The sequence below is a fragment of the Schistocerca serialis genome, chromosome 2 (assembly GCF_023864345.2).
Source record: "Schistocerca serialis cubense isolate TAMUIC-IGC-003099 chromosome 2, iqSchSeri2.2, whole genome shotgun sequence".
NCBI classification, from domain to species: domain Eukaryota; kingdom Metazoa; phylum Arthropoda; class Insecta; order Orthoptera; family Acrididae; genus Schistocerca; species Schistocerca serialis.
The window spans coordinates 484,481,571-484,495,508 of NC_064639.1; the positions used below are offsets into that span (position 1 = coordinate 484,481,571).

At 39.8% G+C, this 13,938-nt stretch overlaps 1 protein-coding gene across 1 annotated transcript in view; it reads right to left on the bottom strand.

The window, feature by feature from the left end:
• LOC126457408 (uncharacterized) overlaps positions 1-12,275 on the bottom strand; it is a 53,648-nt gene extending 41,373 nt beyond the window's left edge. The window contains exons 1-2 of the mRNA XM_050093677.1: positions 12,186-12,275; positions 1,914-2,781 (exon numbers count right to left, since the gene is read on the bottom strand). Of these exons, the coding sequence (XP_049949634.1) occupies positions 1,914-2,762 (849 nt within the window). The 5' untranslated portion in view covers positions 2,763-2,781; positions 12,186-12,275. The remainder of the gene's footprint in view (positions 1-1,913; positions 2,782-12,185) is intronic.
• Between the last annotated feature and the right edge of the window lie 1,663 nt (positions 12,276-13,938).

Genomic DNA, 13,938 nt, shown 5'->3' on the forward strand with positions numbered 1-13,938 from the left:
TGTCTTGCGCCGATCAGTTGTTTTACAATTGTGAGCCCGTACCTGTTCCTTCATTATTGCTTCAACTAACACAGTTATGTATGTATGACCAAGTGAGCGGCAGTAATATAAAATAAACAGCGAGTTAGGTGAAAAAACTTGAAAAAAATTTACGTGCAAGGAAAACGCCCCACATTTCGAGCTATCAGCAGAATCCCACAATGAGGCAGTTGTCTATCAGATGATTAGTAATCGAAAAAGGGTCTGGCTGGGATCTGATGCGTACGCCGAGCATCTGCTCGTGCTACGAAGATCGAGGTTTGAAAGTATATTTTCTTCTTCTTTAAACACAGTGTCCTTCTGATTTGCGTCTCTTGAATAGAAGTTTGTGGTTTGTGGTTTATTTTACCCTCCCTGCTTTACCTTCGATTTTACCGAATTTTAGTAACATCTTATTCCCTCAGTTTCTTTTTAATGAACCCTTTCTACAATACATTATCAACCTAACTTTTCGCTTTCTCTTAAATGCGCTCGTGCAGCTTATGTCAAGTTTTAACTAGCGACACATCTAATTATTTTTTTATCTTATCTCTCCTCTCACAAAGGCAATTAATTTCAGTGTGTTCACACAGTATCTTGGCTTTAAAATTGCTACTTTTCCTGTTCTAGATTGCTGATCACCTGTTTCCATCTTTGCATAATTTGTGATAAGACCGTTCTTAACATATTCTTTCTTGAACATAATACTTCTGACTTTTTTAAGCAATCTGGATTTAAGATTCTTATATTTACATAAACACCTCACAGTCTTCACTGGAACAGACATTCTAATGTTATCTGTCCTAAGGACTGGTGGTAACAGCTGCGAAGATAACCGTTTTCGTTATGTAGCATGTAAATTCATATGTGAGAAATGTAAACCGCAGCTACATGTGTAGCGAGTCAAGTTCCCATCATCTTGACACAATAGCACTTAAAGCACATAGAAGTCATGAAATAAAATAAAATGAGGACACTGGAACATAAAGCCTTAGTAACAAAACCAGCAACATCTGAGACTCTGGTTTACTTCTTCATACGACCACTTGTTCACCAAAGTGTTCCCTTTTCTATAAATGTGACACAGACCGCATCTGCTTGTCACAACAGACACCGTCCTGGACACTGACTTGTTCTGTAAACAGAAACATGGCGCCAGCTGACTGCACTGAGTCACCAACCACTCTACAGCATTCCAGAGATGTCAAACCACTGCCTTGTTCCCAGCTCACGTGGAGACTGACTGAAAGGAACCTGACTCTACAATGAGATTCATTTCTAAAAGCCTGCCATGACCACTTCTTTAAGGAAAGAAGTAGAAAACAGAAAACATGTACAAACAAAGATTGCACCGAATCACTACACTATAATGATAAGGCCACAATGTTTATAGACAGGTGAATTCTTGACTATGAACTATATGCTGGACAGAACAGAGACTTTTGAAAGACGACGATATGAAAAATAGTGTGTGCAATACAAATTATAGATGGTTGGAAGGCGAGAAGTATTTAGAGCGACCGAAATATACAGAAGATACCAGAACTTAAGTCTAAGCGAAGGTTAACTTTCTTTGAACACCTCGTCCAAATGAATGAGAATGGGCAAACAAAATAAATATTTCTTGATTTCTGAACAAAAACGATAACAGTAGCCTACGCTGCAGGAATACGAAAATGACTACCAAGGAAAAAGTATCAAGGAATCCAAAATAATAGAAATAAATTTTTAAGCAGAGAATAATAACTCTACAACGCTTCCAAGGCAGAAGAAAATAAGAAATAAGTAAAACTTGGATAGAAGAAAGGAAAAGAAGACATGGGGAGAAGATGAAGTATTGGAAGAATAGAAAGAAAACGAACTCAAACTGTAACACGGAAAGGAAATGCACTTACCTGAAAATCTATGAGCCTAACATCTATATTATTTCCACCCACATTTGCAAACATGTAGTTGTACTTCCAACAGTCGCCGTGCAGAATAACTGGCAGCCTTACTTCCGTTGACCTCCAGTAGTTGAAGAAGTCGTTTGTGAATTTTTCTGCAAGCCGTTCATACTTTTGAGCGTAGCTTTCGAACCCACTGTGAGCTCTAAGCTGCCGGGCCGCGGCTTTGAAGAGATGGTCAGAGAACTGCTTGTAGTACTCCTGCAGACCTTCATTCATGGTATCCTTTGGGTCAAAGACCGTTTTGTAGTGTGGCCGGTCCTTGAGGACCCTCGCCGATGCGGCGTGCAGGCGGGCGTAGGCGCGCACCACTGCTGCACACTGCTCGTAGTCCAGAGGGAGGGCAGCATCCGCCGTCGTGAAGCCGGCTGGCGAGAGGTCCTCTATGGCGAGGAACGGGAAGGGCGTGCTGCCTGCCACATGGCAGAGCGGCGCCACAGGCTGGAACGCCTCGCCCTCCACACTCCTCAGCAGTTTATGTACCTCTGGGATCACTTCATCCAGCGCCATTGTCTCCGTCTGGAAGTCCTTTGGGACATCTTCCCTTTCCCAGTCTATCTCCATGTACTTCAGTACGAAGCTCCTCTTTTCATAGGCGTCGGATTCTCCAGGTCTGACAGCCGCGACAATTCTGATCACGTCGCTTGAGAAGCTCATGCCCCGCTTGGAGGCAGAGTCAGATTCGAATATTTTCACCGTCAGCGCAGTCCCCTCATTTCCATTATTCAGCACAGACTCTATGAACTGCTTGTTGACCCAATAAGGAAAGGGCGGACTTTCAGGTTCAGCACAACTCATGATTGGTCCAGAATGAAGACTGCAAACAAACAAGAATACCAAAATAAATCTCTTGTCGTTAACCAAAGACATATTTCAGTAACAGTATGCAACAATGGACCTTTAAGCGAGAAATCAGCGTTCTGTAGGCATTTCTCTCTTAAGCGGAGCTACATAGATTGATTCACAGGTTCCAGAAATATCACCCTCTCACAAATCCAGTCGTCAAGGTATGACATGTAACTAGTTGGGAGATTTGTTCCAGATGATTTGGCTCTTCCGAGTTGGAGGCTAGAAATCTTGTTGGGTTCTAAAGGGAGCTGTTATTCGCTTGGGGAATGAGGAGAGGTACTGACAGACCGAAGACTTGTGTGAATCCGTATCCAGTCCTCAAACCCACTAGCCAACAGCTAGTTTTCAGCAGACTGATATACAGGGTGGTCCATTGATAGTGGCCGGGCCAAATATGTCACGAAATAAGCATCAAACGAAAAAGCTACAAAGGACGAAACTTGTCTAGCTTGAAGGGGGAAACCAGATAGCGCTATGATTGGCTCGCTAGATGGCGCTGCCATAGGTCAAACGGATATCAACTGCGATTTTTTAAGTATTAACCCCATTTTTATTACATATTCGTGTAGTACGTACAGAAATATGAGTGTTTTAGTTGGACCACTTTTTTCGCAACACGATATCGACCTTTTCCGCAACTGGTAAACGGTACGTTTTAACACGGGTAATGTATCACGGAGCAAATACCATCCGCACTGGCGGAATGTTACTTGATACCACGAACTTATACGTTTGTGACTATTACAGCGCCATCTATCAAAAAGTGCAAAAAGTGGTCCAAATAAAACATTCATATTTCTTTACCTACTACACGAATATGTAATAAAAAATGTGGGTCCCTATTTAAAAAAACGCAGTTGATATCCGTTTGACATATGGCAGCGCCATCTAGCGGGCCAACCATAGCGCCATCTGGTTTCCCCCTTCAAGCTGAACAAGTTTCGTTCTTTGTAGTTTTTTCGTTTGACGCTTATTTCGTGACATATTTGGCCCAGTCACGATCAATGGACCACCCTGTACAGGGTGCAATAAAATTGTTCGGCCAAACATCCAGTAGACATTCCTCAAGCATGGACGGTCAAATTATATTGTGTGGTCAGATTTATGGATTCTTCCGTCAATTCTTGGTAGAGAAATTCTATATTTAACGTTGAAAAACGATCAAACTCTTTTTGAATATCTACTATTTGTTTATTTCCAACCTTTTTTTTGCGTTACTAGACCATTGTCTGCAAACAAGTACCTAGCGTCCACGAGTGACACACTTTCTTTCTTTTTTTCCTGAGTGATCAGCCTTCTAACAGGTTTTATACGGCCTGCCACGAATTCGTGTCCTGTCCTAACATCTTCATCTCAGAGTAGTATTTGCAACCTACTTCCTCTACAGTTTTTGCCCTCTAAGCGCACTCTAGGACCGTGGAAGGTATTTGTTTATGACGTAACCGATGTCCTACCGTCCCGTTCCTTCTTCCTGACAGTTTATCCATATATTCCTTTCCCCGCCGATTCTGTGGAGAACCTCCTTTTTCCTTACCTTATCAGCCCATCTAATTTCCAACATTTTTCTCTAGCACCGCATCCCAGATCCTAGGATTCTCTTCTACTCCGGTTTTCCCACAGTCCATGTGTAACTACCATAAAATGCTGTGCTCCAAACGTACATTGTCAGAATTTTTTTCCTCAAACTATTGCCTGTGTTTGATACAAGTAGACTTCTCTCGGCCAGTAGTGCCTTTTTTTTCAGTACTAGTCTGCTTTTGATGTCCTCCTTGCTCCGTCCATCCTGGGTTAGTTTGCTGTCTAAGTAGCAGAATGCGTTAACTTCATCTACTTCATGATCGCCAATCCTGTTGTTAAGTTTCTCGCTGTTCTCATTTCTTCTATTTCTCATTAATTTCGCCTTTCTTCATTTACTCTCAGTCCATATTCTGTGCTCAATAAACTGTTCATTCCATTCAGCAGAACTTGAAATTCTTCTTCACTTTCATTGAGGATAGCAATGTCATCAGTGAATCTTCTCATTTACATCATTTCACCTTAAATTGTAATCCCACCTTTCTTTTACTTTCGTCATTGCTTCTTCGATGTTTGGACTGAACTGTTTTACAACATTAATAATCCCCTCAATTCGTCCTTTGTCTTCCACTCTTCTTGTTCCCTACTTGGCTCTTGCACATATTGCATATTACCCCTCTTTCCCTATATCTTATCCCCATTTTTCTCAGGATTTTGAACATCTTACACTATTTTACATTGTCGAACGCAACATCAGTACTGTCTCTCTGGTATCTTTATCTTCCCTAAGTGATCGTCATCTAAAAGGTCCTCAATTTTCTTTTCCGTTCTTCTGTATATTATTCTTGTCAGCAACTTGGATACATGAGCTATCAAGCTGATTGTGCGATAATTCTCCACTTGTCGGCCCTTGCTATCTTCGGAATTGTGTTGATGGTGTTTTCCCGAAAGTCTGATGGTACATAGACAGACTTACAAATTCTACACACCAACGTAAATTAGTCGTTTTGTTGCCACTTCTCCAAGCCATTTAAGAAATTCTGATGAAAGGTTATCTATCCCTTCTGCCGTATTCGATCTTAAGTCTTGCAAAGCTCTTTCAAATTCTGATTCTAATAGTGGATCCTCTTTTCTTCCCTATTGACTCCTGTTTCTTCTTCTGTCACAACATCAGACAAGTCTTCCTCCTCATAGAGGCCTTCAGTGTGTTCTTTCCATCCATCCGCTCTCTCATCTGCATTTTACAGGGACACTAGTGCATTAAAAATCAAACATTAGAAACAAAGGTGTTATCAACACCTACAGAATTTTAGTCGTCACATTAGGTAAGAAACGTCGAGTGCTTATCACTCAAGTTGTACAAAAAACATTGAAAATTATAGTGTTAAATTACAGTTTACAACACAGATACTATCGAACACAATTCATGACGAATACACACAATTTTAAAATACAAAATGTCTCTGAGTATAATACTGAAGTCTGTGAGTAACAACAAAGTAATATATATGACTCTTCTAGACGAAATTTAAATCCACCTTTGGAACTATAATTTAGTGGACCTTGAGAAAATTAAAGGTCTCACTATCCTACACAGTAAAAAAGTGGATGTATTTATGCTAGAAATTTATTTTCAAACACGAGTTCTGACAGAACTAGTATACAAAGTTGGTGTCAATGAAGATATAAGGATGGCTGCCCATACATGCTGACAACTACATTATTTTCGATTTCTAGGATCTCTGTACAGACAGTTACATGGCTTGGCAATGTGGTCTCCCTTCAGCCCTCTTTTAGCATAAGTCTTTATAGACCATTGATAAAAGCTGTTTCTAGATGAAGAAGCTCTCAGTGTAACATTAACTAGTGGATTAGACATGTAAACGGTGTACTGTATCTGTGTACAGTCACAGCCAGATAACTCAGCGCATTCCTAGAACCCTAGAACATCTAGGCTCACAACAGTGAACATACAGTTCACCATGGAGCTTGGTGAAAAACCCATCAGCTTCTTACATTACTACAAATACACATAGTTTCAAAATTAACAAAAAATCTTCAACAACAGACACTGTAACACTTTTTTGTTGGTATGGGTATCCAGTAACCCACAAATATGCTGTCTTCTATCCCATTGTGCATCGTTCATATACACACCAATGTCAAGGGAGAGTTTCCAAAGAAAATTAGGCACAAATAAATTTACTGCATCTAGTAACAGCCCTGACAAAATTCTATAAAAGAAATAAAGATGAAAAATCTTTCCCTACCTTTATGTTTTTATGCAGTAAGAGTTGTAACTAAAATAAGTTGTTTACTAGCACATATTAAGAAGTTCATCCAACAATTTTGCCAAATTTCTCAGATCTGGCAACAATAAAACTTTATTTTACATATTATTCAACAGCGAGGTTAAAACGTATTTATTAAATAATAGTAGAGTTTATAAAACCAATTGCACTGTCCATAAAAAACTGCATATTGGTCAATCAGGCGGGGCTATAAGACATAAACTGATGGAACATGAACAAGCTGGAGATTACATAATTTCAGACACCACATTTACTGACACATGCTGGCCGCCGATCACACACACAAAGCCAACAAAAGGGAATGCTTAATCTATCAGAAGCACTTTAAGTAAATTCGCAGTTATTTCAAAACCCCCACCTAGTACTGAATAATTTATTACAGCTGAGCACATTCCCACTCTTAAGCACCAGTCACTTACTCTCAAACTGAATGGTCTCATTCGTTTCCACAAACTTTAATCACAATAGAATTGTCACATGCCTTACTTCGTTTCTCATTACATCCTTTTTATATTCATACTATACTTTAATACTGCGCGGTTTCGTTATGTACTGTTTTTGATATCATCTACCGTATAAACTGTTATTCATCACTGTAATTTAAAATGTGTGGCGCATGATGTGAGTGATGAGCACTCGAGTTGAAAGTCCTCAGCTAATGGAATAACTAAAGATACTATTTTTGTTGATAGTACCCTTGTTGCTTACGTTTGGTTTCCTACTGACTAGTGTCTCTTTTGGGTGCTAGTCATATGTTTGCTGATGATGGTGTAATAAGCTGAAAACCGATTCGAAATAAAGAAATATCAGTAGAACAAAAACACAGTTTCTTTGTTTTTCAACTTTAAACATGTTGTCTAGAAAGGTGTCTAGGAAGGCTTTATTTCCATGCTACAACTCTTTTTCTATAAAATCCTCACTGTATTTAATCAACGAAAACACAGGAAACTCTAAAGGTGCCCCCCTTTAGCACTGATACATGTATCAACATTGATGTACACTGATGTACCCCTGGAGTAAAACATATGGGTTAGCAGCCTTCCACAGTGTAGGCGTACAGACTTTCTGCTTGTTGTATCGAGATTCTATACATAATAACTTTAAATGAGCCCTACAAATAAACATCCAATGGGTTTATGACCCGAGAACACAGATGCAAAAGAATTGGTCCACCCCTTTGTGTCCACCAGTCGTGCATTCTGTTATTTATAAGCCAACGGATATTAACACTGAAATGAGAAGGATTCCATCGTCCATGAAGTACATGTTTCGCCACATTCTTAAAGTCACATTTCACAGTAGGTAAGCAGCTTGTTCTCTGAAAAAGCATTGCAAGTTTGCGTGTTGAGACTAAATGGAATAACATGATACCCTAACTAAAAGTCACCAAAAATGCCGGTTTAAACACTGACGCAAAATATTTGTGAATAATGTCCATCAACAGTTATTTGAGGATTCATGTCCACACCCACAGGCTAACTATGAAATTTCTCTTGTGTTTTTATTCCGGCCATTGACAGAAGTACTGGTACTGAGGAGAGCTGAATTTGCTTGCTTGCTTGCCAGGGAGATTATATGGAGACACACCCTAGTCAGAAATGGGTAAAAACCCATCATGGGGAATTTTGACGCTTAAGAGGACAGACAATGCTCCAAGAAATGTCGATTGTCAGACAAGCTGAAATATGATTCTTACAGCCTTTCAAGTATCTATAGTAATTCACAAACAAGTATTAAAGAAAATCTGAATACATCTGCGAGCTCATAAAAATGAGACACGTACAATGAAACAATAATGTTTCAAAACCTTTAAAACCAAAGAAGTTATTATTTCACAAAGAATGAACATTTTCACAATGAACCTCTGAATTAACAACTTTGAAACGCTTCATGCTGTTTCAGCATACGATGTCTTGGATAGTAGAATTGCACTGTAACTATCATCTCTGCAATCTATGTATCTGTATGTATTTTATTTCTTGATTCTTTGTGGTTTTTATATCTTTTCACAGTGCATATATTTGTTAGAACCTCATATTCTCAACAATTATACACCAATACCTCATATTTTGTCATACTTCTGCATTTATTAAATTAACAGTTTACTATTTTCCATTAACTTTATTCAAATATTACTTAAACTGATTATACAAAATCGTGAGAATTTAATAAGTACTCAATCACATGTGTTAGCTGACACCACTATTGTGAAAGAGTGCCAGATGACACTTCTGACAAGCCTAAATGGTTACGTTTGGCTGCTTGGAGACCATGTGAAGCTACTCATGGACTTCAAGTCCCCAAACAACTATGAAATTTTTATGGACGACAATATATTGTGTCACTTGGTTTGAAGAACATTCTGTGCAATTCGAGCGACTGATTTGGCCACCCACCGCACATTTATGGGACATAATCTAAAGGCCAGTTCGTCCACAAAATCCTACACAGGCAACAATTTCGCTATTATGGACGGCTAGAGAGGCAGCATGGGACTTCCAAGAACTAGTTAAGTTCACACGACGTCAAGTTGCTGCTCTATGCCAGGTAAAAGGTGCAGCACGATATCAGGGGGTATCCCACGACATTTGTCACGTCAGTGTAGGAATAACCTCGATGCTACCGGAAACCTTAATGTTTAAGAACATGGGTTGACATGTTCGACTTTATATAATATTTTTGAGTTAGCTCTGACGATGTCTCATGATTCTTAGCGAACTTGGTACCAACGTGCCCTCTGTTGTCTGAGTGATCAGAGCGGTCTGTACTAGCGGCCGCAGGACTTCCAGGAAGCGGGCTGGACTAGCAGAAAGCGGCGCTACGTGCAATCCCGATCGCTAGGTCCCATAGTCAGTCGACTGCGGTCACTGGTGTGAGACTACAAGGATTAAAAGTAATACTCTCTTCTTAGTACTATGGGAAACGTGTTTGTGTACATAGTTTTACATTACCTCAGTGCTATATAAACTGCTTTAATACTTAGTTATGAATATCGCATTGGTATACTCCAGTTGGCGAGAAGATAAGCAAGTGAACTAGTGGCGTATCGTAGTGCGAAGCAGAGAAGGCACGGAAACCCAAGCAGGAGAGCGTCCGTATGAATGTGCAATCTGTGAGGTTCTGCTTCACAACTTTGCCATGCGTAGTTTCCAAGAGAAGATGAACACGAGACAAAATAGTAGACCTGCACTTGAATTAATCACCACAACTAAGGTGAAATCTTGCATATGGTGTTTGGAATAGCGTTGACTACTGCGACGTGGCTAACGTTCACGAAAACTATTAAGAACAACAACCAGTTTGAGAACCATTTGCACTCCTCTCTGAAAAAATGGTTCAAATAGCTCTCACCACTATGGGACTTAGCAATTGAGGTCATCAGTCCCCTAGAACTTAGAACTACTTACACCTAACTAACCTAAGGACATCACATACATCCATGCCCGAGGCAGGATTCGAACCTGCAACAGTAGCGGTCGCGCGGTTCCAGACTGTAGCGCCTAGAACCGCTGGGCCACTCCGGCCGGCTCCACTATGAATGAAAAAAACATACGGGAAGACGAGAATTGGTCGAATGTTGGATGAGCACAAGGCAGTTCATAATTTACAACATTAACAATCCAGTACGAAAGAAAAGAGACCTAACGATGCGCTTAATGTACTTAGTACGGTTCTTGTCAAGGCAAGATATGACGTTCTGAGGCCTGGGTCTCTGAATAAAGGCAATTGCCTTGAAATCATTCAGCTACTCACTGAGTTTCACGAAAAACTGAAACATAATTTAGAAAATTCTTCCGTGCTTACAAGTGTGTCAAATCTAATACAAAATGACTCAATTGCCTGTGTTTGAAACACGCCCATGAATAAAATAAGAAATAAGAGAAACAAATTTTGTCTCAGTTAGTCTACATGGCGTAACGGTTGTAACTCCTCAGAGGCTCAGTCTTTCATTAAGTCATAGCTGATGGTGAGCGTCATGAAAGATGCTTAGAATTCATAAACATCTCTGAAGACAGAACAGCCATGGAACTATATTGTATTCTGGTACAACTGATTCACGACTAAGAGTTATGATGGAGCTGGAGTCATGGCTGGTCATTTGATTGGACTGCAATCTACGGCAGAATCACGTTTCCTATTGCAACGTTCGTTCACTGTTCCGCTCACCCACTGAATTTAGTGCTATCACTAGCTGGACCAAACATCAAAGTATGCGGATTTTTTCTTTCACTCTAGTCTCCCTGCCTTCGAAGTTAAACCAAAGGAACCAGAGCTCTAGATGAGGAAGTAAAGAAGTGTCTGCCACTTGATGGTATCTTGCGTCTCGTTCTGTAAAAAACTTATGCGACTATCGGAGTGAACCGGTTTCACTTGTCAGGAAGACAATAGCTCCACGTGAGATGTGGGACGAAGATGCCTTTACTGCTGCCCGTGGACTGGTAATCATGAAGTAATGATTCAGTTTCAACTTCCTTTTTCGTAATTATGCTCCTATTTTCCGTCTCACTGATGCATTATTCGATGTCTTTTCCAGCCAAAGCACACGATATCAGTTACAAAAAAATTAATGAATTCAAAGAAATGTTGAATACCAAATTTGAAGGATTTGAAAGAATATGGTGAAGAGTAATTAAAGGCCAACGGACGGATTAACAAGTAATTAGATGTGCTAGCCATAATGCTAAAGTCAGATTGGAAACAAACTTTAGAGGAATCTATTGCAAAATGTTTGACACTACTCGGGCAGTTACAAGATGATTAAGTAACGTGGAATACTTTTCATTTTTGGAAGTTTTAAACGTGCATAATTTTGATCAATATAAAACAGTTTTCCCTGAATTTGCGTTTCAATCACTATAGGACTGTTACGGATCAGTTTTAATTTTTCCTGCTTCAGGGCACAAGTAGTGGTTATGTATAGTCAAGACGAAATGCACCATAAAATTGCTGGAGATTTATTGAGGTTTATTAAGTTAAAAGGACTCCGAACAGCACAGTACGACATCTTTAAATGCTGTGAACTTATTTTGGCTATTCCTGAATCCAGTATGTCAGGTGGGAGAAGTTTTTCAACCCTAAAAAGGATAAAGAACTATGTACATAGATCAGAAATTCTAGAAAGGCTTTCAAACTTAGCTCTGTTGTCAACTGAAAAGTATCTCCTGCAGCAGCTCGTGTCTTAAATTGAAATTTAGCCAGCTGATGTCTTAACCTGAAATTTACCACCTGGTGATCAACGAATTTGCCAAAATGGAGAGGATGATTCAGATTCATTACATTTAAGATTACTCAAAATTTAAAAATGACATTTTATTCTTTTATAACAAATTATCTTAACGAAAAGTTCAGTACACATGCTGTAAGTAAACTATTTAATACATCAGTTCACCAGTGTTAAGATCTCCTATATCATAAGAGGAACGTTGTATTAGCATTGCTAATTTATTGGAGCTATTTAATTGCTGCACATCATATATATGTTACACTAACTCTCACCCACTCATTCGTATGAAAATCAACATTAACTGAAGTCCGCTCTACTCACCGCGAAAGTAGTCAAGATGATCTTACGACGCTGCAGTACACAGCCAACAGCGACAAGCTATCGCCGATAGCGTGGTGCTTCCGCACCACTGCACGGAATACAAAAGTGCACATGATCTCGCATCGCGCTTTTGTCAAATGACATCGGCTGTGTTCGACTAGCTTCGGCGATGCTCGGCCGTGGCTTCTGCGAACTCGCAGCCTTGCTCTCGCGTAGCCGACGACCTTCGGTGATGGTCGGTCATGGCTTCTGCGAAACCGCGCCGTTGCTGCGATTTCCGCTCTCTTGTGAAATCAGGGAAGTGGCTCACTGAACAACGTTATTTTATTGTGTGCAAACAGTAAGGGTCTTCTTCTGCGTGTTGATTTGCTGTTTTAACTACTGGTTTTGTCTTGTGCGGTAGATCCTAGACTTCTCACCTTCTATGAAGCGCTGTCTTTTCTGCAATCGGCGTACTTGAGCAATCAATTATCTATGATCCTTCTGTCTTCAGTGACATCTTCCCAGCCCTACGGACAGAATGACCATTGTTGGCATAAGCGTACTATGGTCAAGGCATATTACTTTGCAGGCGAAAGTACCTGTATGGGGTCTTCTGTATTCTTTGTTATGTGATAACATACACAAAATGTTTACAGCATCTCCTATACGTTTCCGATTATATGGATACAAACATAGCACAAACTGTGACGTCTCGGTCCATTACTACATAAGCCAGATGGAACTTTCAAATTTTCATGTACCTTACAGCTTACCTGTAAGAAATTTTATGCACAATATGTACTAAACAACTAAGGCGTCCTAAACGCCTCACACGAATTAAATTTAAACGTAGAAGACTGACGCTTATGGACTAGAGTCGTGACATTAAAAAGCGTAAATATCCCTCAACAGTCACAGATGCTGTCACAGCCATTCTTTCAAATAAAGAAGAACACTGGATACGTACCCCTTCACCAGTCAAATATTTACTGTTATTCTGGAGGTTTATGTAGTCCAGAGAGATCATTAACCTTTTACATTTAATACGTACTTATTTGTCATCGCTGTTGCACGTCTACCATCAGCTGACTGGTTGCGATCTATACAACCATCCTTAGATCTGCGGTCACCACAAAAGAATCATTTACAAGTGAAACCAGTTCATTTACAATCGATGCACAAACATGACGTAAAACAAACTGCCATAAACAGCGATTAATTTTCTTGTTCGTATTTTGCTTGTCTCAACTGAGTATTACCTATAAGGAAACAATATTTTATTTTGAAAATAAAATCACCAAGTGATGAAAGAGAAGCTATCAGAAAACCTCATTCTCACTAACTGGGAAATTACCCCAGACGGAAATGCGAAACGGAATAAAAATGATTGAAATACAGCTGAATGGAACAACATCAGGCAAAGGTCTGGAGCATGTGACTACTGTGTCATTTGCTATTGGACTGCTGTAGTGTGGGCACGCTTTGAAAGTGGACTGTGTATTGTTTGTTTCTGCCGTATATTAGTCACTTCCTCGGAGCACCACATTCGAACTTCGATGACAAATAAGGGAAGACTGTGAAAACGCAGCAACTTCTATTTTGGGAAATATCACTCTGTTTATGTACTTCGTGTATTAACATATCACACATCAAAAAAAGTTTTGCATCACCCCGGTTCCTAGAACTCCTGAAGATAGACGTTGACTGTGAATATTCTATCACAGACACAGTCCCTTTGACTATTCAGAGATGTCACTAAACCCGCCCAAAG